This window comes from Camellia sinensis, chromosome 13 (assembly GCF_055761805.1).
Source record: "Camellia sinensis isolate YWXY chromosome 13, ASM5576180v1, whole genome shotgun sequence".
Classification (NCBI taxonomy): Eukaryota; Viridiplantae; Streptophyta; class Magnoliopsida; order Ericales; family Theaceae; genus Camellia; species Camellia sinensis.
In genome coordinates, this window is record NC_138973.1 from 116,302,876 (window position 1) to 116,329,315 (window position 26,440).

A 26,440-nucleotide genomic window follows, 5' to 3' on the forward strand; every position below is an offset into this window, starting at 1 on the left:
TCCAATACCAGAATGGAAATGAGAGCATATCACGATGGACTTCATTGTTGGATTACCTCACTTCTCTCAAGGTATGGATTCTATTTGGGTCATAGTTGATCGTTTGACTACATTCGCTCATTTCTTACCTATTAAAACTTTTTATAATGCGGATAAATTAGCTATCATCTATGTAAATGAGATTGTGAGACTACACGGGGTGCCAGTATCCATTTTATCTGATAGGGATTTCAAATTCACTTCAAGATTTTGGCAAAGTTTGCAACAGGCTTTGGGAACTTAATTGAGGTTGAGTAGTGCTTATCACCCACAGACAGACAACCAATTTGAACGAACCATTCAAACCTTGGAAGATATGCTCAAAATGTGTATGTTAAAATTCTAAGGAAATTGGAAGACTTACTTGGCTGAATTTGTGTACAACAACAATTATCATTCAAGTATCTGTATGGCTCCTTATGAAGCTTTGTATTGTAGGAAATGCCGTTCTTTGATCTGTTGGGCCGAAGTAGGTGATAGACCTTTGTTGGGATCGAAACTTGTACAAGAAATGACTAAAAATGTGAAATTGATTCAACAAAGATTGAAAACTGCACAAAGTCGCCAAAAAAGTTATGTGGATGTCCAAAGAAGAGACAGAGAATATGAAGTTGGGGATCATGTGTTTATCAAAATAACTCCGATGGAAGGGCAAACACGATTTAGAGTGAAAGGAAAGTTGGCTCTGAGATATATTGGTCCGTATGAGATTCTAGAGAAAATCAATTCAGTAACATACCGAGTGGTCTGGCCTCCGATCGTAGAGCAAATGCATAATGCCTTTCATATTTCAATGCTCCAGGATTACTTGAGAGATCCTTTACACATGACTGAGCCAACACATGTGTTATTGAAAGATGATTTTACTTATGAAGAATGACCAATTCAGATTGTCAACCGAAGGATCAAAAGGCTAAGAAACAAAGATATTCCATTGGTGAAAGTTGATTGGCAAAACCGCGGAGAAACATATGCAACTTAGGAAACTGAGGAAGATATGATGCAAAGATACCCTAATTTGTTCCCTTTAGATCCGACATTCTTTCAAACTGAAGGTAATTTGAGTTTGAGGGACCAAACTCTTTAAGAGGGGAAGACTGTAACAACCCTATCTGATATTAACTAATACTGCATGATTAAGAATGCCTAATGAGTAATTGAGATAAAATCTCGAGTTAATTACATGTGTTATATGATATTTGTGTTTATATCTGTCTGTCGTAGAAATATCTGTTTGTGTTTCTGTCCTGTTTTGTGAATTGAAGGCCTTATTGGCCACAAAATACAAATTTGATTGAGATTACGTGTTATTTAGGATTTTTTGAAAATTATGGTAGGATCAATTGAAATTCGATTCGAAACGAAATAATTAGAGTAAAATAATCCTTATTAATTACCCTTAACTTAAATTAATTAATGCAACCAAATTAAGCCTAAATAAGGCACAATTGACCCAAGACCATTACATACACATCCACTTCATCATCTTTTAAGTCTCAAACGTGAGAGAGAGAGAGAGAGAGAGAGAGAGAGAGACCAAGAGAGAATTGAGACCAAGCTTTGGGAGGAAGAATTTCTTGGGAATTGAAGGTTTTGACTTGGAAACTCTAAAAATTGAATATCTAGAACACAATTAAGCATCTAAGGTAAGAATTCTAGCCTCTAGTTTTGTGATTTAGTTGGTTGGAACATTAATTCAAGGGAATTAAGCTATGAGATGCATGAAATGAACTAAGGATGTAAGGGAGAAGAACATTCATGCATGTATGTGCATATCATGAAGTTTTGATGTTGTTTTTACAAGAATTCTCACATGCATGTTCATATCTTGGTTTTGTTAAAAGAATTCAACATGTTTTTGAGCTTAATGACTCATTTGATCTTGTTTTGGAAGGTTGGAATTCATGACATTACATGCAACTTATGTTCTTTAAGTTTCAAGTTTTGTTTTGTACAATTGGCAATACTTTTGGGCTTGATTTTGCGAAATAGTTTGTAATTCATCTTGTACTATGAGTTTTTCAATGTTTTACTAAGTTTTGGCCCAAAAGGATGTGTTTTGAAGGTTTAAAATTGGATTTTGAACTTAGAAATGCAATAGGGAAATTCCATAATTTTGCATCACTGCTCGAGCGACCAAAGCTGCACTTGAGCGACCACCCTTTGTCTTGCACCTTCGCTCAAGTGAACAAAGGTTGGCTCGAGTGTAAAATTCATGCTTCCAGTACTTTTACAGAGTTTTATAGACAACTCGAGCGGCTAAAATTGTGCTCGAGCGGAGACCCTATTTACTCAGTCTTTGGCTCGAGCGACTGTTAAGCATCCATTGAGTGGAAAAATCAAGCAACTAGTACTTTTACAAATCACATTTTGGCATCTTTATTGCATCTTAGGCATTCCTAAGCCTTAATTAAGACATAATAATGAGGATAAAGATTAGAAACACACCCAGACAATAAAGAAATAGATTAAATGATTTCCGAGCGTGTGTTTCATTGTGTATCCGTTTTGTGTTTGTGCGCTGTAGGCTATCTAGTTATTTGCTCTGTTTGTCTACTTTATTTGCTATGTCTGTCTGCTATTGAAGCCAACTGTGAGTAATAACTTTGTAAGGCTATGTTCACTTATAAGTATTTTCTAAATGATATAAGATGATCTTTTTTCTAAAATATTATTTTCTGTATGAATGAATGGTTATCCGATGTTTCTGAAATGTATTTATGGCATTCTTAGCTTCAGATGACATACGTTATTTGTTCTATTATGTCCCAATTATGGGCCAACTGTATGTCTCATGAGCCAACTGTTATAGATCCTTCTGTATACGTTCCATTTACAGGCCAACTGTACGTCTCATTAGCCAATTGTACCGTCTCCGTGCACGTGAATCAATTGTATGCCTTTATGGTCATCCCTTTATGGGTCAATTGTTTCTATTAGTGTTAATGGATGTACCATGTCTGATTAATTGTAAATTCGTATTATGAATATGATTCTGATTCCATTTCTGTTATGAATACTGATTTCTGAACAAGAATATGAATCCACTTCTGATATAAGCTAAATTCTATTTTCTGTATCTATTATGGACAATATTCATTAAATTCTTTACTCTGTTATTATTCAGTAAGCTCCAGCTCATTCTATTATTTATGTATATAAGTGACCAGGCGTGTGACCAGGCTGAGAGATGATTGCCTGGATCTGTCTGAGTCAGCCAAACCACTATACCTTAAGAAGAGGTTCCTGAAAAACTTAAGTGTAGTCAAATTCTATACTAATAGTTTCTATTTTTGTTCACTGCCTTTCTGTTTTCTTTTGTATCTGAATATTGGGCTAAGTCCTATTCTGTTTTGTCTATATATCAGGTGACGTAAGACTGTTGTTTATTTGACGTCACGTATATGTATATAAAGCTTTAAATTTTTCGTCTCATGCATGTCTACACAACTCTATGGACATTATTTTTCTGGAAGTTGCTTCCGCTAGCCCCTTAATTATATGTTATTCTGTACAGAGGTCTATGGTAATCCAAGGATTACTGGCTGGTTATAACGCTAAACTTATAGGGGCGGGTTTGGGTCATGATAAAGACATACCTCTGTTTTGTGCTGTTGTGCTGTTTGAGGTTGTGGAGTGAGAGCATGAGATGAACCTTCGAGTCATATTAGGTCAATTATTTGTTTATTCACCCAAAAGGTTTAGTCAACCCTTAAAAAAAAAGAAAAAAAAAGAAAAAAAAAAGGGCAAATTCAAAACGACGTGATTTTGACAGATAATTTATTGGCGACTAAAATCATTAGGTCACCATAAATATTGTTCACCTTTCCGCCCCTAATCTCAACTCGTCGCCAATAGTTGTGTTTTTGGTGACCAACAAGTATATTGTCGCCGATTATGTAAAATTGACGACTAATTTCTATTTAGTTGCCAAAAAACGTTGCCAAAAATACTTTTTTTTGCAGTGAAAAAACCTCACATTGTTGAGGATGGGATATGTCTATCTGATATCTAATATGGGACTTGGAGTGTCACACATGTTGAATTGAATATATGTAGCCTATTTATTTTTACATAAAACTTGATTTTTTTGCCCATTATCAATAATTTCTTAAATTTCATGCATTTTTTTTTTAAATATGTATAATCTGAATGATTCCATGCATTTTATTTGTGATTTCAATTGCCTCATTATTTTCCCAAATTCTTATAAACAAAACACTTGGACTTGCATGTTTTTTTCTCCTTGTTGCAGGTTAAGTCAAAAAACTGTTATTTCTACTATAACTTATGGTAATGTTGAAATAATGAAGTGGTGGTTAAGGTAGCCATGGACAAAGTTTGAGTTAATATTTGATTATGTCATTGTAAAAGTAGATTAAGTAGTTGTGATATGGTACTGTTCATGATGTCAGCTTGATTGTGTGCTCTCTCCTATTATGTAATACGTTTGTGATTGCATTTTTTTTTTTCTAATGAGTATATATTTTGTCGAATTATTTTTATCATTAGACACAGAAATAGTGGATTGATTCATATGTTTGACCATCTCCAAAGAAAAGCATACAAAAGTATTATCATTTAAATTGCATTCCTTACAACTTATATAATCTACTCCACAACTATCTATATCATTGAAATATTTTATTGAAACTCTTCACCTCGTACATATCTTCCTATGTCATGGTGGATGGATCTAATCTACAACATAACATATATAAAAAGCGTAGAACTCATCTTTCTGAAGTGCTGAAACCAAGAACAACTAGGTGTGTGAAATTCCCTATTACGTTCTGCTTTCCTCTGTGTTCTGCATTTTCTGTTGGTGTTTTTGCGAACTGGAACTCCATTCTGCTTTGTATTCTGGACAATCTGGTATGTACATAGCTTATTCCATGCTTATTTGTCTTCCAAGATGCGCCGCCATGTGGTTTCTATGTTCTTCTTTTTCCTTACTTTAATTCATGTGTAAGTTATGCACACCACTTGTTTGCTAATATGCCTATGAAAATACAAATAGAAAATCCGCAGTTTTTTTCCCTTACTTCTTAAAATATATATATATATATATATATTGTATCTCAAAATGCAGAAACTATTCTTAACTCAACAAGAATTTCAGTTTCAATTCAAATGCTAGTGCATGGATATGGATCATAGTATTGATCTATGAAATGTGTGTTTCATTGGAGACAGTATTTCCAGTGCATTGAGTTTAATTTTTTTTTTTCTCTAGTCGTTATGGTTTAGATTGATAACTGTAAGAGAAATTGATAGAGTAAGAGAGAATAAATTGTGTATATATGATTGATGTTATTGATTGATTGTATTGATATCTATTACAATGATTCATGATTCCTATATATAGAAGAGGGTGAGTGTGTAGTAGGTGAGGAGTAGGTGGAGAGTAGGTGAAGTAGGTGAGTGTGTAGTAGGTGGTAGTGGTAGGTGTGTAGTAGGTGGATTTTAACAGCCCCCTGCAAACTCAAGGGGGATAGGAACTAACCAACTTGAGTTTGGAGAGAGTAACAAAACAAGAAAATACATAAAAATAAAAGAGGATAGGAGACACTGTATGGTCGTGTCAGACCATTGGTGAAGACACTGGATGGTGGTGTCATAACGTTGTAGAGGACACTGTATGGGGGTGTCATAACGTTGTAGAGGACACTGTATGGTGGTGTCATAACGGTGTAGAGGACACTGGATGGCGGTGTCAGACCGATGTAGAAGACAGTTTATGGGGTCATGTCGGACCGTTGTAGCAGACAATGTTGTGACAGTTGTTGTAACAGTTTACAGAGTCTTGCTGGACCCTTGTAGAAACTAACCGGAATCAATGTCGGGACAGTTTACAGAGTCTTGTCGGACCCATAAAGGAGCTAACCGGAATCAATGTCGGGACAGTTTACAGAGTCTTGTCGGACCCATGAAGGAGATAACCGGAATTAATGTCGGGACAGTTTACAGAGTCTTGTCGGACCCATAAAGGAGCTAACCGGAATCAATGTCGGGACAGTTTACAGAGTCTTGTCGGACCCCTAAAAAGTCGCACCCTCAAAAGGTGTGCCCAATCTTTCAAAAGGCGTGCCCAATCCATAAAAAGGCGTGCCAGATATGATGGCGAGGCACGTGAGTGCCTTGGCTGGCGCGCCCGTTTGTCGTCTGGCGTCAAGTGGCGCGCGATACGCGTGGCTGCCTCGGCTATTTAACCAAGACGGAGGCTGAGGCTGAGGCAGAAGCTGAGATAGAAAAACTGAGAGAAACCTCTGAAAAAATTCTTCGTTTTGCTGAGAAAGATACTATGTAACACTCTGTTGCCCAGAAAAATGGCTTCGTCTTCCCGCGGTCTGCTCACTCTCTTTCCCGACCTCAATGAGTCAACAAGAGAGATAACTGGTGCGGTGGCACTGGAACCTCAACCAAGCGCCCCGGAGTTTGCTCCGTTGAACTTTCCTATGCGGTCTGTGGAGCAAAGAATGGCAGTGCAGTCGGATGTGGAGGCCAATCAGTATACATTGAAGTCATGTGTGGAAACCATGACTGCGGTTACAAATTTGTCGAACCGGCTGCAGAGTAGGACAAATGAGGTGCAGCAGTTAAACGCCCAACTGGCTCTGCTCCAACGCATGTATAAGGATGCGCAAGCAGAGATAAGTGTGCTAAAGGCAGAAAACAAGGAGCTGAAGCGGAAGGCCACCGTGATGTTCCGATTTGGAGGGCCGCCATATGCTGCAGTGGAGGAGCAGGGAGTAGTGATCGTGCCCAGTGGAGTGGGAAACACGGAGGCAACACCGGCAAGGACCGCCCAGGACGGAGGCAAGAAGAAAAGACCGGCGGCAGAGTAGAGAAAAATCCCGCCTGTGGATGTGGTTGTTTGGTTTGTTTCGTTTTGTGTGGTCGTTTTTTTTTTTTTTTTTGTGTTTGGTGTAAAATTGTGATCGGGGTTGATCCCGGAGATGAATAAAATATGGTTGGTGTGCAAAGCTATATGGGATGAATGGAATTGGAAAAAGATTAAAAATAATGGGAAAGAAAAATAAAGAAAAGAAATAATAAAAATATATTTGAAATCAAAAATGAAAGATGGGGGAAATAAGGAAAGTGGGTTGGAGAAAATAAATAAAAATAATGGAGTGTGAAATCAAACGGAGGAGAGATGATGTTTTTTTTTTTTAATATATAATAAAAAAGAGATATATATATATATATATAAAATAAAGAAAGTGGGGAAAGTGGCGGTGGATGCAAAGTGGGTTGGAAAGTGAAAAGATGAGAGAGAGAAGGCATGTGGGTGGTTGTCCATTGTGGAGGACAAACATAGTGGGTTATATTATATTCAGAAAGTGGGCGGTGAGATGAGAGAGAGAAGGCATGTGAGTGGTTGTCCATTGTGAATGATGGTTTTGATGATGGTGATGGAGGAGTGAGTGTGGAGAGTGAAGGGTCTTCGGCTATGTCGCGGATGAACCTCTGAGGAATGGAAGTGAGTTTGGACTTCCTGAGTTCTTGGACATCGTCGATGTGCCCAACATGGATCGGAGATACAAACACTGGAGCCATGGCTATGAAATCAAATTGAGGCTCAAAATTTGAGAGAGATCGAGACAAAAGAGATTAGAGCTCTGTTCTGTTTCAGAATTATGGTTGTTTGAATCCAACGGCGTAGGAGTATCAGAGACTGAAATCCAACCACTTCCATCCTCAGAAATGGCACCATATGGGCGTCTGGACCTAAGCTTCTCGAGGCTCTTCATCCGCTTGACTTCAATATCTTCATCAACCAGGGGTTTCTCTTCATCTGCTGAATCATCATCTTCTTCAAGCTTTACTGGTTTTTGCCAAACAGGGTCTTCATCAACACGAAGAAGAAGCCACCATTATTTCTATTTAATTACCTTCCTTAATGGAGAGATGGTTTGGAAGAATTCAGTGAGAGAAGGTTCTTGGAGCGCTTAGACGGCGTAGAAGGGAGCAGACCGCCGTCAGTTCGAGCTCGCTTTGCCGCTGAAGAATTCCTGTTATCCACCTGAGACATGGCGATGAAGCTCTTTGTCAACACCGAATACAAGCACGAACGTGTACTCAGGTCCAGAGGTACCAACGCAGTCCACGGGTTGCCGGAGAGATTGAAGCCCTAAGAGGAGAAGACCGAGGAGGATCGGGGAAGTCGAGTTGGGTCCGGAACTTGCGGCCCGTGCAGAAGGCTCGGACCAAGGTGGTGATGGGTTGACTGGGTGAGTCAAGGACAGCGACTCGAAGGAGTTGGGCGTGAAGGTGGTGGACTCGAAGAAATTTCAAGGTATGTGTAGAAAATTCTAGCGGACTAGGTTGAGGTCCGGCGGACAGCTAAGGTGAGGTTGCCGCCCGCCGGTGACGCGAAAATATTAGGTTCTAAACCTGCTCTAATACCATGTAAGAGAAATTGATAGAGTAAGAGAGAATAAATTGTGTATATATGATTGATGTTATTGATTGATTGTATTGATATCTATTATAATGATTCATGATTCCTATATATAGAAGAGGGTGAGTGTGTAGTTGGTGAGGAGTAGGTGGAGAGTAGGTGAAGTAGGTGAGTGTGTAGTAGGTGGTAGTGGTAGGTGTGTAGTAGGTGGATTTTAACAATAACATATCAAAAGATTAAGGCTAAATTGACAAAATTAAAGGCTCATGTTTATATTTCGTTATACGGGTGAAACTCTAGGGTTTTTTTTTTCTTTTTTTTTTTTTGTGATTTTTCCAAAGATAAGTCAGTGTTAAAATACAAAAAAAAAAAAAATACAAAAAAAATACAAAAAATTATTGCCATTTGAAGTATGGAGGTCCGTGTAAGAAAATAATGCAATATCCAGGTCTCTATAACTCACAATTGAATATTGAAAACAGTTTAGAATTTACAAATTTTAATATGTTCCTATTTCATTATGCCTGGGTTCCAAATGTTTAGTAGTATTGATGTGTACACCAGAATGTTACAATGGAATGAATGGAGTTTCTATTTTTCTTGTCAAGATTTTATCTTGAAAACATTTTATTATTCATTTTTTCTGTTGAAATTCTAGTAAAGTACTTCAAGAAGCACTTCCATGGGGATTGAAAAGTCATTAAGCATGACATAACAAACTTTTAGAAGAGGAGGAAGTAGGAAAGTAGCAAGGGTTTACACTTTGTCGAAAATAAGCATTGACATTTAGGAATGATCTTGTACTTTATTTCCATTTTGAACTGATATTATGCACAAATTAGGTAGCTTAGTTTCTATTCAGGAACATGCCAATGATGTTCATCTGCTAATTATATGGTTATTTATAGGAATGTCCTTGGTGGATGTCATATTGTAGCCTTGTTTCTCTTTAGACTTTAACATTTGATATATAAATGGTTTCAAAAAGTATGTACGTAGATTTCTTGTGTGTGTTGAAGTGTAATGCTTTGTTGTACCATTGCACAGCCAACATAATGAGTTGGAGGCAAAGTTTTTTTAGGAGAGAGCAGCCCTTGAAGCTAAATACCAGAAGGTTTATGGATCACTTTACAATAAGGTATGGAGAATGTGACTCATTAAGTGGTACGACCTATGGATTGTGTAGTTCAGCTCTGTTTGCTTTCTTAATGATTTTCCCAAATATGTCATAATTTCTTGTAATCAGAAGAAGCTCAAATTTATGTAAATTACCTATTTTTTTGGTTGATTTGTAATGCGAGTGGACATGTTGCAGAGGTGTGAAATTGTAAATGATGTCGTAGAAGTTGAAGGAGTTACAAGTGAAGCCACAATGGACCTTGAGGATGATAACTCTACAAAAGGTAACACACTTCTTTGGAAATTGCTGAATTCTTCTTCTCTCTTTTGTTGGGAAACTTTTTTTCACACCATTGGATCTCATCATCACAGTTAATGAAAACTTCCATTTCTACTCTCTATTTCCTGCAATCTGTTTCTCTATGAGTCAAATGGTTTTGAAATTATTTGATTTCGGTTATGAAACGGTTTGATTTCTATAGCATCTCTTCTCTTCTCTTCAATGATTGAAGTGGGTTTTCAAATGGTTTCTACTTCTATTTTTTAAAATGGGTTTCTGAAAGATTTCTATTTCTTGAGATGGGTTTATGAAACAGTTTCCCCATCACACCATTTTTTAAATGGTTTGATTTTAGATATTAGGCATGAGCACTTTGTGAAAATGATATTAGGCATGAGAACTCTGTTTTTGGGGCTCTAGATATCAATCCTCATGCTTTATAGAAGAATAAGTGATATCAACTCTCAAACCGAATGATTTGGTATGTGATTTTCTGGTTTGCAATTTTTCTTTATTTCTACGGACATATGTTGATATTAGATTTGTATGTTTCTGTATTGTCTTGGTTTTTGCTATTGCATTTACAAAATTTGTACACCATTTGGTTGACAATATGTCCATAAGAGTGAAACAAGTGGTTCCTACATTAATTACTGGCTTTGAATTCATAACTTGCTCTTTCTTTGCTTCCACTTTCGCTCATAACCACCAGGTTTGGAAAAGCAAAAAATTAATGGGTTTCCATAATTCTAATTTTGTTTATTATTTGATGGAGAGAGTACCAAAAGTTGTTATTCCTTATTAAATTTCAAAGATTTCAAAAATTCAAGGCAAAGTCTGAACCAAATCAAGAAATGAAAGAGATCACAAACTCCAAAACCCATTTGAGATTGGTTTTGTTTTATTGTTAGGAGACATGAATCAAGAAAACGAAATAGAGATCAAAAACACCAAAACCCATTTGAGATTGGTTTTGTTTTATTACCCACTTGAGAAAACAGGGATGATCAATTGAAATAAAGATATATGAGACATATGATGTTTAAAAAAAAAATAAAAACAGACAGCGATGTTCCGCAACATCAGAATTCTCTTTATTTTTTTAGAATAATGTAGGAAGATTTGAAGAATAGGAAGTACATTTTGAGTTTGTAGGGCTTGTGTGGTTGCACAAATTGAATTATGGACAAATTACGCTAACGATTCCTACAGTTCGGGGCTTGTGTCACTTTAGTCTCTGACCTTTTAATTGTGATAAATTTGATTCTAAATTTTGAATCTCGTTCCAAATAAGGACAATTGAAAACATTGTTGCTCAATTTTAAGGGTAAAATCGTCAATTTGATAAAATATAAATTAGTTTGACAAAGAAACATAAATGTCAACAAATTATTTTTAAATTTTTAAAAATTATTTATACTCATCAAAGATAAAATTATATAAAAATGATAAATCTTTTACATTTTTATTTTTTTTACCAAATTAATTTTTAGTATGTGCTTGGATGATCATCATATAATGGGTGGTTGTTTTTGTTGTTAACAGATTTTTTTGATGGTTATCATGTAGTGGATGGTTATAAGGATTTTAATATATAATCAACATGTTTAATATATGAAATGCTTTTAGTTTTGGATTTTTTTGATTTAATGGATTGGTTTAATAATGACATCAAAATTGTCATGTTTGACTTTTGAAAAAAAAAAAATAATTTAACGAAAATAAATTTAAAAAAAAATTATTTCTACCCCCCCAAAGATTAAATTATGTAAAAATGATGTGTTTTTAATTTATTTTTTTTCACCAATTTAATTTTTAGTTTATTAGAAATTTTTTCTGGAAAATAGATTCTGGAAACCAAACTAAACGGAATTTTATAACCAAAAATTCAAAGGTCAGGGATCAAAGTGACATAAGCCCCAAACTATAGGGACGGCTAGTGTAATTCGAGCTAGAATTATTTTTCAATGAACTTAAATTCAAATTTTATGCAAGTTTTCAAGAGAACAAGATTTGAATCTTCTAATTGTAGATTTCTTCCTGTAAGAGGAAATTTACACAGGTTTTGAAGGTATACAAATAGACGGCAAAACCATACCAAAAAGAGTAAAGTTGTTTCAAACTCTACTCACGAAAGAGATCTTTGTTGTCTCATGTATGACTCTAAAACCCACTTCACAATTTACATTTATATGTTTTTATTTATTTATTTATTTTATTTTTTATTTTTTTGGTTTAGTTTCAGCGAAAAGAAAGAGTGTAATTTTTCTGAAAATTGCCAATGATTTTGATAAAACTCTTTAAAGTCTAGAACTTTATGTTTTGTTTTTGTTAATTTTGTGCTCTTCAAGACCCTCTCTCTGTATAACATTCTTATTTTAATCTTTTTTTATTTTTATTTTTATAACTGTTTTTGGGTTTTTTTATTTGGGATTTATCTGTGAGAGCTGAAGATTATTTTTTCTTATATATATATATATATATATTTTTTTAATTTTTTCTAGGTAATAGTTTTTCTTTTTCTTTTGGAATAAGTTTTTGGATTTTCAGATTTGAGATTTGTTTGTGAGTACTGAAGGATTTGTAGGTGCATAAACTCATATATAAATAAGGATTTGTTATGTATTTGTAGATGAAACTATTTATGTATTTATAGATCAAACTTGATTTTTTGATGATGCACCCAGTATGACTGCAAAAAAACAAAAAACAGGTGTAAGTGCATAATAGCATTATGTGGATGCTTTGAAGTACATGAAATAACTTGCAGAAAAAACATGAAAACGGGTGATTTTGTGCCACATGCATGTGGCTGGACTCACCCAATATGCATTTCCCACAAACAGATTAGTGTTGTCACAATTCAAAATATCCAGAAGTTGCTGAAGTATTTCTTCTCTATTGCTATGTTACAACCATATCAATGAACGACGGTGTTAGACTTCCCACTTATGTAGAAACTTTATTCTACCTTAGAATATAAATAAGAGAAAATTTGAATGCCTTTACCAAACATTGCCTCAAATTATGGGACATCTCGACTCAAATCCATATCTGAAATGCATGCCAAAGTCCAAATATAAAATTGGTGGCCAACCCTAACAACCCAGTCTGCTGCACTATTTTAGAGTATTTAATCTGCATAAGCTTAGTTTGAGAGCCCAAGACCAAGTGCACGATAAGCCCAAAAGAATGAGGGGACGGGGTATTTCTATGGAAGGTAGACCACTCTCTTGCACTCATGGCAAAACAGTCCCAAGGCCCAATGTGAAGAACACTAATGTTTGGTTGGAGGATTTGAGGAGGGATTTAGAAAGGGAAAGGGAAAAGTTAGGTGAAATGTAAATAAAATATATCTACATTTCACCTAGTTTCACACACCTTTTCCATTTCCCTTTCCAAATCCCTCCCCAAATCCCCCAACCAAACACAGCATAAATGTTTTTCTTCACATGCTACAAGTGATATTCCACATCAACCAAGCACATACCTTTATATCTATATAATATTGTTAAATCATCAGAAATTCAATCAATAGAGACAACATTTTCACTTAGGGGGAGCCGGTCAATTCTTGCCTTGGTTGGGGCTAGAGCTGTAGATCAAGCTTTGATGCATGTGAACAAATTCATATAAGCCCATTAGGAGCCCTTTTAAGCTTGATTCATGTGTATAAATTGGTCAAACTTGAACTTCATTCCAAGATTGAGTACATAGAGACCGGCTCATAAAAGTTGAATAACATTTTGTTGCCGGCTTAAAGGGCCGCTTTCTTAGCTTTTTAGGCTATAAAGGCCTGCTTTTGGGGCTTTTTTAGCCTAAAATACCCAAAAAAATAAATAAAAAACGTATGGCTTTTAAATAGGTGACAAATAGGGAAGAAGGAAATCCAAATTTTTGTAATTCAAACTCAAATATTTTTACCTCACACTGGACAACATATTTTTTTTAAGCTTAAAAAATAGCATCCAAAAACACAGCTTCATAAAAGTTAAGTTTAGCTTTTGAGCCTATTTTGAAGGTGAAAAGGCAAACAAGCTAAAAACCTAAAATATTGTACTTTTACCAAACAACAAACCTTGCCAAAGTACAACAACTTAAGCATGTGAATTATAAATTAAAAAAAAAAAAAATTGAAATCCTCAATAATTTTTAACATATGGAACCAAAAATCTACTAGAGCTACACCATCTTGAAGTCATCATCGAAGTAAGATAATAACTTGCCATGGCCAACCGTTGCCTTTAGCCATCATGGCAATTTTGAAAGTATTTCATCACGTATCAAGTAGGGCAAGCCTACTGAGAAGCTTGAGCAGGTCATTGCAAAATTAATTCAAGCTCAAACTAATCTTATAGTAGCCATCTTCATGTGAGTTAAGTTTTAATTATTATGATCAAAATTAATTCCCACATAAACCCATATATAAATGAAGGATTTGTTATGTATTTGTAGATGAAATTATTTGTTATGTATTTATAGATGAAACTTTATATTTTGATGATGCACCCAGTATGACTGCAACAATAAAATAAAATAAAATATGTATTTATATATGTTTCCATACATATTATTTAATAGTTGGGCATCAAATGATTGGCCAAACACATGAAGACATTTTTATTTGTGCATGTCCATAAAATTGATTCTTTTTTAGGGGGTGGCATGAGGCTACATCTCTTTAAAGTTTCCATTGTTCTCAATGTTTCAAATAAATTGTGTGCCTTCTTGGGGACTAATCTACTTTGTGAAGAACTTGTCTTCACATTGATTGTGTATTTTGCAACATTTTTTTGTTTGTTTGTTGCTTTTGGTAAGTGATCTTTACAGATCAGTCAAATCAAATCAAAGCCTTGGAGTTAAATTTGGCTGTAGGAATGATGCCAGAGAAGTAAAATAGAAACAGGTAATCTCAAACATCGTACATAACTACAAATTTGTTTTTCCATAACTGACCATTGTATTTAGTCTGTACTTGAGAAATATTTAATCTAATTGTCTAGGATTATATTATTTTAAGAAACTGTTAAACTCATTTTGAGGTAGTGTTTGTAGTGCTATATAATTTCATTTTGAATATTTAACCTTTCGTAGTGATTAATGACAATGTAGGTATATAGGGCTTCACCCTGAGACACCTCAAATGAGTCAAGAATTGAAAAATCGAGCACAAAGTTGGGTCTACAAGAGGAAAAAGAATAGACGGGAAAATTCCATATTTTCGAATATCTAAACTAAGATATTCTTGTAATTTTAATATTTGAAAATTTCATTCCAAGTTTTTTTCAGTTTACAGATCCCTGTTTTTAAGACTGTGTTTGGCTGTGCTGAGGGTTTTTTCATCATGTCTTCCCAACATATTATTCCAACCAACTAGCTCCTTATATACTCCTTAAGCAGAAGCCTATTACCCAGATAGAGAGCAGGGTAACAAAATGTATATCCCAGTTGAATGGGCTGAATTAAGCACCAAGCCCCAAATCTGACATCGGTTGCTTTTAGGGCTGGCCTGTCTAGCTTATTTATACAATAGAAGCCCAATTCTCTTTTTTTTTTTTTTTTTTTTTTTTTTTTTTTTTTTTTATAAGAAAAGCCCAACACTGTTTATAGTCATACCCATCTGTTCCTGTGATTTTTTAGAGCTAAGTTTGTTTGGGAAGATGTTTTGGACTAAAATAGACGTATAAGACAAAATAAGTTATTTTAGCTAAATAAGACAAAATGTCACATCCAATCCATAATCATTTCATTTTTTCTCTCATAAAATTCAAAAAGGAAAAAAGCATATCCTAAACGAGACTTTTTAGTCCCAGGCTAAAAAAGCTAAAAAATCAACCCACATCCCAAACGAGTTGTTAGAGTTGAGAGTTGGGTTGGGCGGGTTGAGAGTTTACCTGGGCCTAATTCGAGTTGTGCTGAAAATTGTTTAACCCTCCCAACACTGAATAATTTCTTGTTTTTATATGTGTTTGATAAATATAGATCATTATACTCAACATATTAGAAAAGATCTTAGTGCACAAATCTCTTGGTTACGTTTTACATGTATTATTTTATGAGAATTTTGAATATTCACTTGAAAGCAAAATTCTTTTCACTTTTTGTTGCCCTCGTCATCTTTTGATGAGTTCCATTGGTTGTTGTAATCTCTGTGCTCATAAAATTATTTGGAACGAACGATAGATTCATCTTGCATGAGTAGTGTTATACAAATATACTTTTTATGGAAAATGTTTGAGTCTTCTAATAAAATCTCTACAATTTTATTCACAATGATGTGAAATGATCTGTGTTAACTTTTAATTTGTTACATTTAATCATGTGGGGCTCTACTTCCATGCCACATCATTGCGGATATATTTAGGAGTCTCAAATGTGAGTTTCTAGCATTACTTTTTTTATTATTATTTAAAATCCTCTAATCGATGTACAAACACCTACAAACCCAGAGAGAGAGAGTCGTGTGAGAGAGGAGGTGAAAGTTGGGTTGGGGCAATGACCAAGAGAGTTTGAGAATGATCCAGACTTTGAGTAAAAAATTTGGTTAAAATATTAAAAATTTCATTAAAAATAAAAAAATATATGAAAAGGGAAATATTCAATTTCTAGAAAAATTGAATTTTGAAAATTGAAAGCAAACAAGGTGATGGTAGATATTTTTAGATGGGCATCAAATGGCTACTTATTAATATGTCAATCCAACGTTTAAGCTGAAAGTTGACTCAGTATAAAAAAATAAAAAATAAAAATAAAGACATTTGTTCTATTGCAACAACATTGTTATTATTTGGCATTTTAGCACTGTAGAATGCCAATTATAAATTTGGCATGTCAATTATTGGTGGAGGTGTTCTTATGAAGTGGAAAAAGTTAATATGTTTGAAATAGTTTTTTTAATTGAATATATAGATGTGAGAGAAAAATTAATTGATTGAATTTGTTAATAGGGTGTGATATTTTGTTAATAGAGTTGAATTTGTGAACTTTTTAACTTTTTTTTAACCAAAATATCTCTTGACGAACAAGACCTTCATATAGGTGGAATAACGATTCAACCCAATGCAGCCTGAATTGTCTCAAATAGGTTTGATTTCACTTTTTATATAATTAGTTCAATTCTAGATCCAAAAATCTAAAAATCAATTAGTTTTAGGTGTAATTCTATCCCGATCCAATCTAATAAACTTCAACTTTAAAAAAAATTATTTCTCCAGAAACAATTGTAACTGGTATACTCAAATAATATTTTATAAATAATTCAAACATTTGGCAAACAACCATCCATTATTTTTAAATAATTCACCAATTTAATATTTTTTTAAAAAAAATTCTGTAACCTTCATTTTTAAATTACTAATACAATAGTCTAGTATGTGGTTCCTTGAAATAAAAATGAATAAAATAGAATGGTCATTCTTTATAGAATGACTATTTCCTCACAATGATTAATGGTGATTTCGTTTGTAACATTTTTTAGTAAATTAAACGTGAGGATGTTTGTAATATTTTTTACTCCATCCGTCTCAAAATATTAGTCTCTTATTCCATTTTTCATTGTCCCAAAATATTAGTCCCTCTTCAAAAATCAAGTACAAAAATAATATAAATTTCCTATTTTGCCCTTCTTTTAAATTAATAAACAATATAAAAAGTACAATTATGACATTGATATTCCCAAAAAATATACTATCAAAAGGATAATTTTGGAAAATCAACTTTTTTCAAATGCAATAATTGTACTGCTAAAAAAAGTTAAATTCCCCAAAAGGGACCATTATTTTAGGACGGAGGGAGTAGTAAATTAAATGTGAGGATGGACATTATGATAAAATGATTATTCCATTCAACTTCATTTCAATAAATCAAAGATAACTTAAGACCAAAATAATTAACGAAGCATTACTCAAGATTGAAATTATTTCATAACCCTATTTTTTAAACAGAATTATGTGTCATGTTTGGTTTGTGTTTGTGAAACAATTTTGAAAAATAATTTTTTAGAAAAAGTTTACAAAATTTGAAAATTTATTTGGTAGTATGTTTTGATAATAGTTTTGGAGTTTTGGATGATTTTATTTTATTTTATTTTATTTTATTTTTTTGTAATTGAATGGATGGGTTTGAGAAAAAAAGTGATTGATTGATGTGTAGGTGACAGAAAGAGAGGGGAGAGAGAAAAAATGATTGATTGATATGTAGTAGAGAGAAAAGTGATTTAAATTATTTTTTTTCAGAAATTTTTAACCAAATAAATTTTTGAAATTTTTTCTCAAAAATTGTTTCTGTAGATACAAGCCAAATAATGCCATGGAGCCTAAGGCAACAGCCTTCCCTACCTTGCTTTAGGACCGACCCTAGAACGGTGTTAGGTAAATGAGCTCTATAATAGAAGCAATGAAAACCTACCAAATGAGTCGATATTGGATTATACTTGCGTGTTACATTTCCATTTCTCTTCTCTTTTCAACTTTCCATTTTTTTTTTTCTACATAAGAAACCAAATGATATAAAAATGCATAGAATATCCCTAAAAAAAGGTTGAGTTCATATCCATTACGTTCAAGCAATCTTGTTTGCTTTGGCTCAAGTTTCATATTTTATGTGTTGTTTGGGCAATAGAAAATCAAAAGTACAATTGAGTAATATTACAAACTTACTCTTAGCAATTTAGAAATCACCGGGAAATTAATCTCTACCAGACCTTACATGGGCCCCACATTATACAAATTGTTCTCCATCACACCATCACTCACTTAGAAAATTCTAAATAGGTAAGTCTGGGTTAAGAGACTTTCTTAATACAATTAGGTAGACAAGTTTAGTCCAATCATATTGTTAGCTTTATCACAAAGTGAAATTACTTATTAGATAATGGCGCTATTGTGTAATATCACCATTATATTTAATATTTATTCATTGAAAGCAACCCAAAAGACCATCATTTTCTTGTTGAGTCATTCCTTTTGGAGTTGCTTCCTCAATTATTTAATATTTGTTCATTGAAAGGAACCTAGAAGACCAGCATTTTCTTGATGAGTCCTTCCTTTTGGAGTTATTTCCTCAATTACTCATAGTGTGTTGAATGGGTTGTTTACTTCAATTAATGCAATTCTTAAAAATCATTTCCATGAGCTTGACTTTTCTATTCAATTTGGCCCGATAGGCTTCGTCTTCAGTTTTGGATGAGAAATTAGTGGTGGTTAAGAGTTTTAATCCAAACTAATATCCTTTAAAATGTCCAAATTGGAAGAGGAAATTATAATTTGCTACACCAGTAAATATATGTGGTGTCTCTACTTATATTTTATTAGTTAAAAGAGTGACATTTACCACTTTTATGTTCTTTTTAGGAGAAAATATTCCACTAGTTTTGAAATAAGTGGTACAAAGCAAAACTAAATTGGTTCATAATTTTTTTTTTTAAAAAAACAATGAAAGTCTCATAACCAAAGTCACTTCAATTCAAAACAAAACAAGACAAAGTCGCATAACCAAATTTGCTTCGATTTATTACTAAACATTGCAAAATCTTATAATCAAACAGTAATTCTAGCTGGAATTATTAAATTGTGTTTAATTCAATAGGCCAATGCAATAAAAAAAAAAGAAAAGGGATTTAATCAGTAAATAACCAAATGATTATATCTAATTGTCCCTAACAATTAGACCTAATTATTAGGTCAAGCTTTAAAAAAAAATTCTAAATTTCATATTCAATATAAATTTTCTTTGAAATAACTCAAAGAAGCAATCCAAAAATAATTTGTTTGGTTCCGTCTTTAAAATGTGTTCGATGAAAAATTAAAGCTACTGAAAATTTATTTTGGTGAAAAAATCATGAAAAATCCAAAAATACTTAACATTTTCATATTGTTCTCTTTTTTACACACACTCACCAAAAAAAATAAATAAATAACAGTTTTAAGATTCAAAAACATCTTTTTGGTATTTATTTTCACCAAACTAGTTTTTTAATATATTTTCAAAAAATAGATTATGAAAACAAAACCAATAAAGCGATAGATTTTATTAAAACATATTTGTAGAGCTAAAGTTATAACATTTTAAAATTTAAGCAAAAAAAAAAAAAAAAAATTAAAGATGCGAATCAATAATAAAAAAATATTGTGACTATGTCTTTCTCACAAATAAAGATTTAAATCTAATGTCTTATACATGCACATATGTGAATTTTTGGCAATTATTTCTATTTTCTTCACTTGTATCCTTTTATCTTTTCTCTTTCATTCTTATCCCCATATTTTTTTTGTGTGTGTGTGTGCAAGAAATGAAATGAGATTTAAATATGTATAGAATACCCAAAATAAATAAATAAATAAATAAAACTGTGAAATCCATATCCATCAATTCAAAAAATGGTTCTTGGCTTGTGGTGGATGTTGCAGCAGCTTAGATTTGTACAATAAAGCTCATGTCAAGATTCATCAAGCAATGGCAAAAGTGAACCAGATTAGAATATTAGTACAATGGTTAAGGATTTTATGGCGAAATGTAGGTTATTTAGCGAAGGAGAGGATCTCCTCCAGTCCAAAGGAGGGCGATGTTTGGATTCGTGAGACTCATCACGAGTCCTGTTTGAATAATTTGAACTGTTTATTTTGTTAGGCATTTCGTGTATTTCATTCAAACCAAATCAAACAAGTCTTAAGTCCCATTATATAGGGTCGACCACATGAATCTTTTTTTCTTCATTTGGCTCTATTAAGGGCTATTTGGTTAGTCAAATTAAGGAGGTTTATATCTCACTGTATTATCGTACCTCAATCTAGGTTGACCCCTACTACAGGAAAATATACCTTCGACTACTAAAAACTTAGTCGCCAAAGTCTCATTTTAGTTGCCAAAAGTCAATGACGACTAAATATTTTTGTAGCCTAGTTAGTCGGAGATAAATTGTCGGCCAAAGTATTTGGCGACTAAAACAAAGTTGGTCGCTAATTTACAACTTTTTGACTACTAAAATTGACTGAGTAACTAAATTGTAGTCACCGAAAGTTCCCAAATAAAAATGAATTCAACTTTCAGTGACTAACATTTTTGGTTGCCAATAAATTTTGTCGCAAATGGTACTACATTTAACGACCAAATATTTTAGTCACCGTTTTGTGTCATATTTAGCCACCAAATATTTTAGTCGCCATTGTTGTTCATGACTAAATATTTTGGCGACTAAGTATTTTTAGTCGGCATTTTTAGTCGCCAAAGGCGTATTTTCCTATAGTGTCTGCCCATCTATCGTAACTGTATCGCATCTCCTCAATATTGCCTTTGTTGATCTTCATTGTATATGACCAAACCATCTCAATTTATTCTCTCTCAACTTATTTTATATTGGTGTTGTTCCTACCTATTCACAAATATATTCATTCCTAACTCTATCTCTTTTAGTTTTGCTACACATCTACCTTAGTATCCGCATCTTAGCAACACCCATCTTATCTACATATTATTTTTTAGTTGTTCAACATTTCGTCCCATACAACATTGCTGATTTAATAGTCGTTGTATAGAACATTCCTTTTAGTCTAATGGGTATTCGTTTATCACATAGTACCACAAACGCACTCATCTACTTAATCCAACTTGCCTTAATTCTATGGATTATATCTTCTTTAATCTCCCCATCCATTGTGATAATCGAGTTTAAATAACAAAAATATTCATTCTTAGACAGTTCTTGATTCTCAATATTCATTTATCTTCTATTTTCATTTTGTCGTCTATTTCATCCCCCAAAAAAAAAAAAATTTGATTCAATAATTGTAACTTATTCAATTTATCACGTTTTTCAATAAAAAATAAACGATAATTGTGATTTTAAAATAAACTGTATATTTTTTTGGTGATAAATGCAATAAATTGAATAAGTTTCAGTTATCGGATCGATCTTATTTTTTTTAGACGAAATACACGAAGTACACAACAAAATGAATGGTTCATATCATGAAAACGGATTCATGCTGAGCCTCACAGACCCAAACAATATTTTTTAGTCCAAATTTTAGACCAGAGGTAATTTGCCTCATTTAGCGATGCTTGTATCTCTGAAGTTTCTAGAACTGTGCACGAATTGACAAAAACATGCTACTATTATTACTTAAATATATTATATATTTTCTGTTCCTAAAACAAAATAGCCTCGCCTGTACCATATGTTTCAGTCATTTATATTTATTTATTGGTTAGTTGTGTAGCTATTAGGTTTGATGATGGTTAACTTTCTAATTATTTGTTTCAAATTTTGATTTCTATGGATTCAAATATAACAATTTAATCTTTGTTCTTTAAATGATATTCAATTTAATTATTCCATCTAAATTTTCATTAATTTTTTTTTTTTTGTGTATACCTTAAGAGATTAACAAATGTTCCAAAATAGTTAATTTTAATCTCCAATTTGAGCAAAACAATCAAACTAAAACCAAATTTAAATTATAGGATGAAACTATTTAATTTAAAATTATAAGAATCAAAATAAAATTTAAATAAAGTTATAAAGATTAGAAGTTCAATTATCCCTTTATTTATTGATGTCCTTGTAATTCGCATTGTAGGTTATGATTGGCGTTAAATGTGCTTTATAATAGAACCAATGAAAACTTATCAAATGAGTCAGAATTAGTTTATATTTTGGTCTTACTTTTTTCATTTATCTTTTCCCTTTCTATCTCTTTATTTTTTTTTCCTTTATAAGAAACCAAATGATATATAAATGTAGGGTAAATTATACAAATGGTCCACGTAGTTTACATGATGTGTCAATTTAGTCCTTATTTTAATTTGCTCGATTTTGCCCCTTAATTTAACGGATTGTGTCATATTGTTCAATAAATAACGGCCGTTAGGTTTGGTGGACAGAAACTCAAACGATGTGTCAATTTGATCCCTGTAATTTACACGATATGTCAATTTATTCCCTGTCAAAATCGAGCAAATTAAAATAATAGGGACCAAATTGACATATCAAGTAAACTACAATGACCAAATTGATACATTGTGTAACCTGTAAGGACCAAATTGACACATCTTGTGAGCACGTGATGACTTTCTATCCACCAAGCCTAACGGCCGTTATTTATTGGACCAATACGACACAATCTATTAAATTAAGGAGTAAAATCGAGCAAGTTAAAACAATAAGGACCAAATTGACACATCATGTAAATTACAGGGACCATTTGCATAATTTATCCATAATTGTATGTAGTCAAGTCCATTTTATTTTCAAATTACCTGTTTTGGCTCAAGTTTCACATCTTAAGTGTTGTTCAAGCAATAGAAAATCATAAATGAGATTAAGTAGACAAGTCTAGTCCAACCATATTGTGGTCTCTACAATAAGTGAAATTACTGGTTAGATAGTGACACTATCACATAATATCACCATCATATTCAATATTTATTTATTTATTGAATGGAACCTAAAACACCATATTTTCTTGATGAGTCCTTCCTTTGGAATTGCTTCCTCAATTATTTTATTGATTGTTGAATGGATTTTTTACGCAATTAACGCCTCAATTATTTTATTGATTGTTGAATGGATTTTTTACACATGTAACGCTCGTCTTGAAAATCTTTTTCCATGAGCTAGACTTTTCTATGCAGCTCAAGAAGGACAGGTCTTCTTGGTCATCTCCAATTTGGCGTATATTCAATTTAAAGCAAAATTAAATTGGTTCACTAAACAAATACAATGAAAATCTCATAACCAAAGTTACTTCTGTTCAAAACAAAACAAGACAAAATCTTATAACCAAATCCACTCTGATTTATAACCAAACACCACAAAATGTTATAATCAAATAGTAAGTCCAAGTAAAATTATTAAGTTGTGTGTAATTTTAATTGGCCAATGCAATATACCAAAAAAAAAATAAATATAAATAAAATAAAAATAAAAGAAAAAGAAAAGGATTTAATAGGCAAATAACCAAAAGATTACATCTAATTGTTCCGAATAGTTAAATCTAATTATTACGCTAAATTTCAAAATTTTATTTATTTTCCAATTTTATATTCAATGTAAATCTTTTTTGATAGATTTTAAAAAAGGAAATTAAGAAAATAATCCGTTTGATTTCGCCTTTAAAATGTGTTCAATGAAAAACTAAAGTTAATAAAAAATTCTTTTAGTGAACAAATAATGAAAATTTCAAAAACAGTCATTATTTTCTTTTTTTAATGCAAAAAGAAGATATCAAACAATATATATAGAATACCCATAATAATAATAATAATAATAATAATAATAATAAAGTCAATGTCCATAAGATTCAAACAGCTTTTGCCTGCACTGTTTCATTCATTTATATCTATTTATGGGATAATTATACTTTTACTAATTATACTTTGATTCAAATTTCATTTTGCTTCTTGTAATTTCAAACTAAATAATTTGGTTGATATATTTTAAAATATTAATTTCTCTTATGTGTACATCTCAGGAGACTTACAAGTGTTCTACAATTGTTAACTTTAATTCAACTTGATCGAAAGTATCATGCTGAAACTAGATTCGAAATGTTATTAAGGATCAAATTACTCAATTTAAAACTACAAGAATTAAAGTAAAAATTTGAATCAAACTATAATGCTAAAAAGTGTAATTAACCCTTTATTTATTGACAACTCTTGCTCATCATGTGTAGGCCGTAGGTCATTGGATTACATAAAATTTCAGCCCCAAACACTGAATTTCCATTAATTAAAACTAAATAAAAATTGGTGGGCTTTTAGCTCAACATTATTAGATGATTTATGTCATATTTTGAAACACAATACACTTTTGTTCAAATATGATGAATTTAGCGATTTAAAATAATTTTATATTTTTTTCTATTAATTTATTTCGTGGAAGGTGTCCTTAGGAGGGAAAGCATCATATATATATCATGTTTAACTAGCAAGATTAATAGTGAGATGATTGATAATTTATTGAATTAGTGTGGAATTTGTTATTTATATGGATTAGTACGATATATAATTCCTTTTGTCCATATTTATTTTGCAATGAATATAAAAGCATATGTAATCTAAATTATACGTTTAGTTTGTAGTATTATAGTTGTATAATTAGAAAACTCACCAATTTTGTTGGATATGACATGTATTGAAATCTAATCCGAATAACAAAAATTACAACCAAACACTAGAATGTGAGTGTTACGGATTAACAATTCCAACCCTATCCTATAATTCACCCAATCAAGCAAGTTCTAAATACTAATAATAGCCTTGTTTGGGAAAATAGTTTTTTTTTTTTTTTTTTTTTGTAGTTGATTTGATGGTAGTGAGAGAAAAAGTGAAACAATTATTGGCTGAATGTGACATTTTGTCTTTCTAACTATTTTAACCTATTTTGTCTTTATTGGCTATTTTTACCCAAATAGCTCAACTCTATCCTTACCCAACCATAATTTTAAACATGTGATTAACTATAGTAGTTTGTTGAGTCAAATTTGTTAAAGCTAAAATCTATCTCCTAATCTAAACCATTCATCACACATAACAAATTAAAATAAACATGCATGCAAAAAATTAGAATAAACAAACATAAGTATTCACATGATCAAATCATATATATATATATATATTATAACAAATGAATGATCAATTCTTAAAAACATGTACACTGTATAAATAAAAAAATGATCTGATGATATAACAATCTATATTGGTTGAATTTAATATTTTGCATAGATAATTTTTTCAATTAATTATATAAGATGAACAATTAGATTTAAATTACCAAAGTAAATCAAAACTAGTCGCTTTAAACTTTCACAACGATATTGAAATCTTCAAGTATAACATCTGTAGTTCTTACTGTTCCATGTCCTCAATGCAACTTGTTTTCCCATGATGTGTACAACTCTCATATTTCACAACCACCCTCTTATTATATGCCCCAGTTATGATGTTTGCACTTGACAAACTTTGATTCTCTCCATTCATAATTAATATTAGAAAAATGATATACAAATTCTTTTTAGATCTATTTTCTAGACGCAATGATATGCAAGTGATATGACTAGTTGATAATTATAAAATATGTAAGAGAGAATGTTTTGTTTAATAGCTTAATTAGTTATCACATTATTGAATTTGAAAATGGATCTAATTTTTAATCTTGAATAGTAATCTCTTACTACTAACAAAATCTCATAACCAAACACTGACATAATTCATAATTAATACTACAAATGCTAATAACAGCATGTAATACACATCTTTTAACAAAGAACCTACCATAAAATTTTGGTGGACTTCTGTATAGGTCATATTAAATGGACTTATTATCAAATAAGTCATGTGATAATTAAATGCGTTTTTCATCAAACACTATTAAAAACATCACTAATTGTTAATTTTTAGTAAGAGTTTGAAAATTTTGTCACAAAAACGTTACTAATTATAAATTTTAACGACAATTTAAAAAAATCGTCACAAAAAAAATCATTCATTTTCAACTTTTAGCAACAGTTTGAAAAATTCATCAGAGGAAAACGTTGCTAATTGCAAGTTCTAATGATAATTTATAAAAATCGTGACCAAAAAAATATTACTAATTG

At 32.1% G+C, this 26,440-nt stretch overlaps 1 protein-coding gene across 12 annotated transcripts; it reads left to right on the forward strand.

Annotated features, from left to right (window-relative positions):
- Window positions 1–4,070: 4,070 nt before the first annotated feature.
- LOC114313028 (uncharacterized) lies at window positions 4,071–15,414 on the forward strand. Of its 12 annotated transcripts, XR_014349450.1 has the most exons (6): window positions 4,071–4,914; window positions 9,494–9,584; window positions 9,762–9,849; window positions 10,201–12,000; window positions 14,664–14,751; window positions 14,958–15,414. XR_014349450.1 is itself a non-coding variant. In XM_082903229.1 (4 exons), exons 1-3 carry the CDS (start codon window positions 4,723–4,725, stop codon window positions 14,738–14,740), a joined length of 357 nt encoding a protein of 118 aa, XP_082759355.1. In that variant the 5' UTR covers window positions 4,073–4,722; the 3' UTR covers window positions 14,741–14,751; window positions 14,958–15,414. The 12 variants fall into 12 exon arrangements, 1 of the variants encoding a protein (XP_082759355.1); XR_014349447.1 differs by having other exon boundaries at window positions 9,762–12,000; XR_014349453.1 differs by lacking the exon at window positions 10,201–12,000.
- The last annotated feature ends 11,026 nt before the right edge of the window (window positions 15,415–26,440 follow it).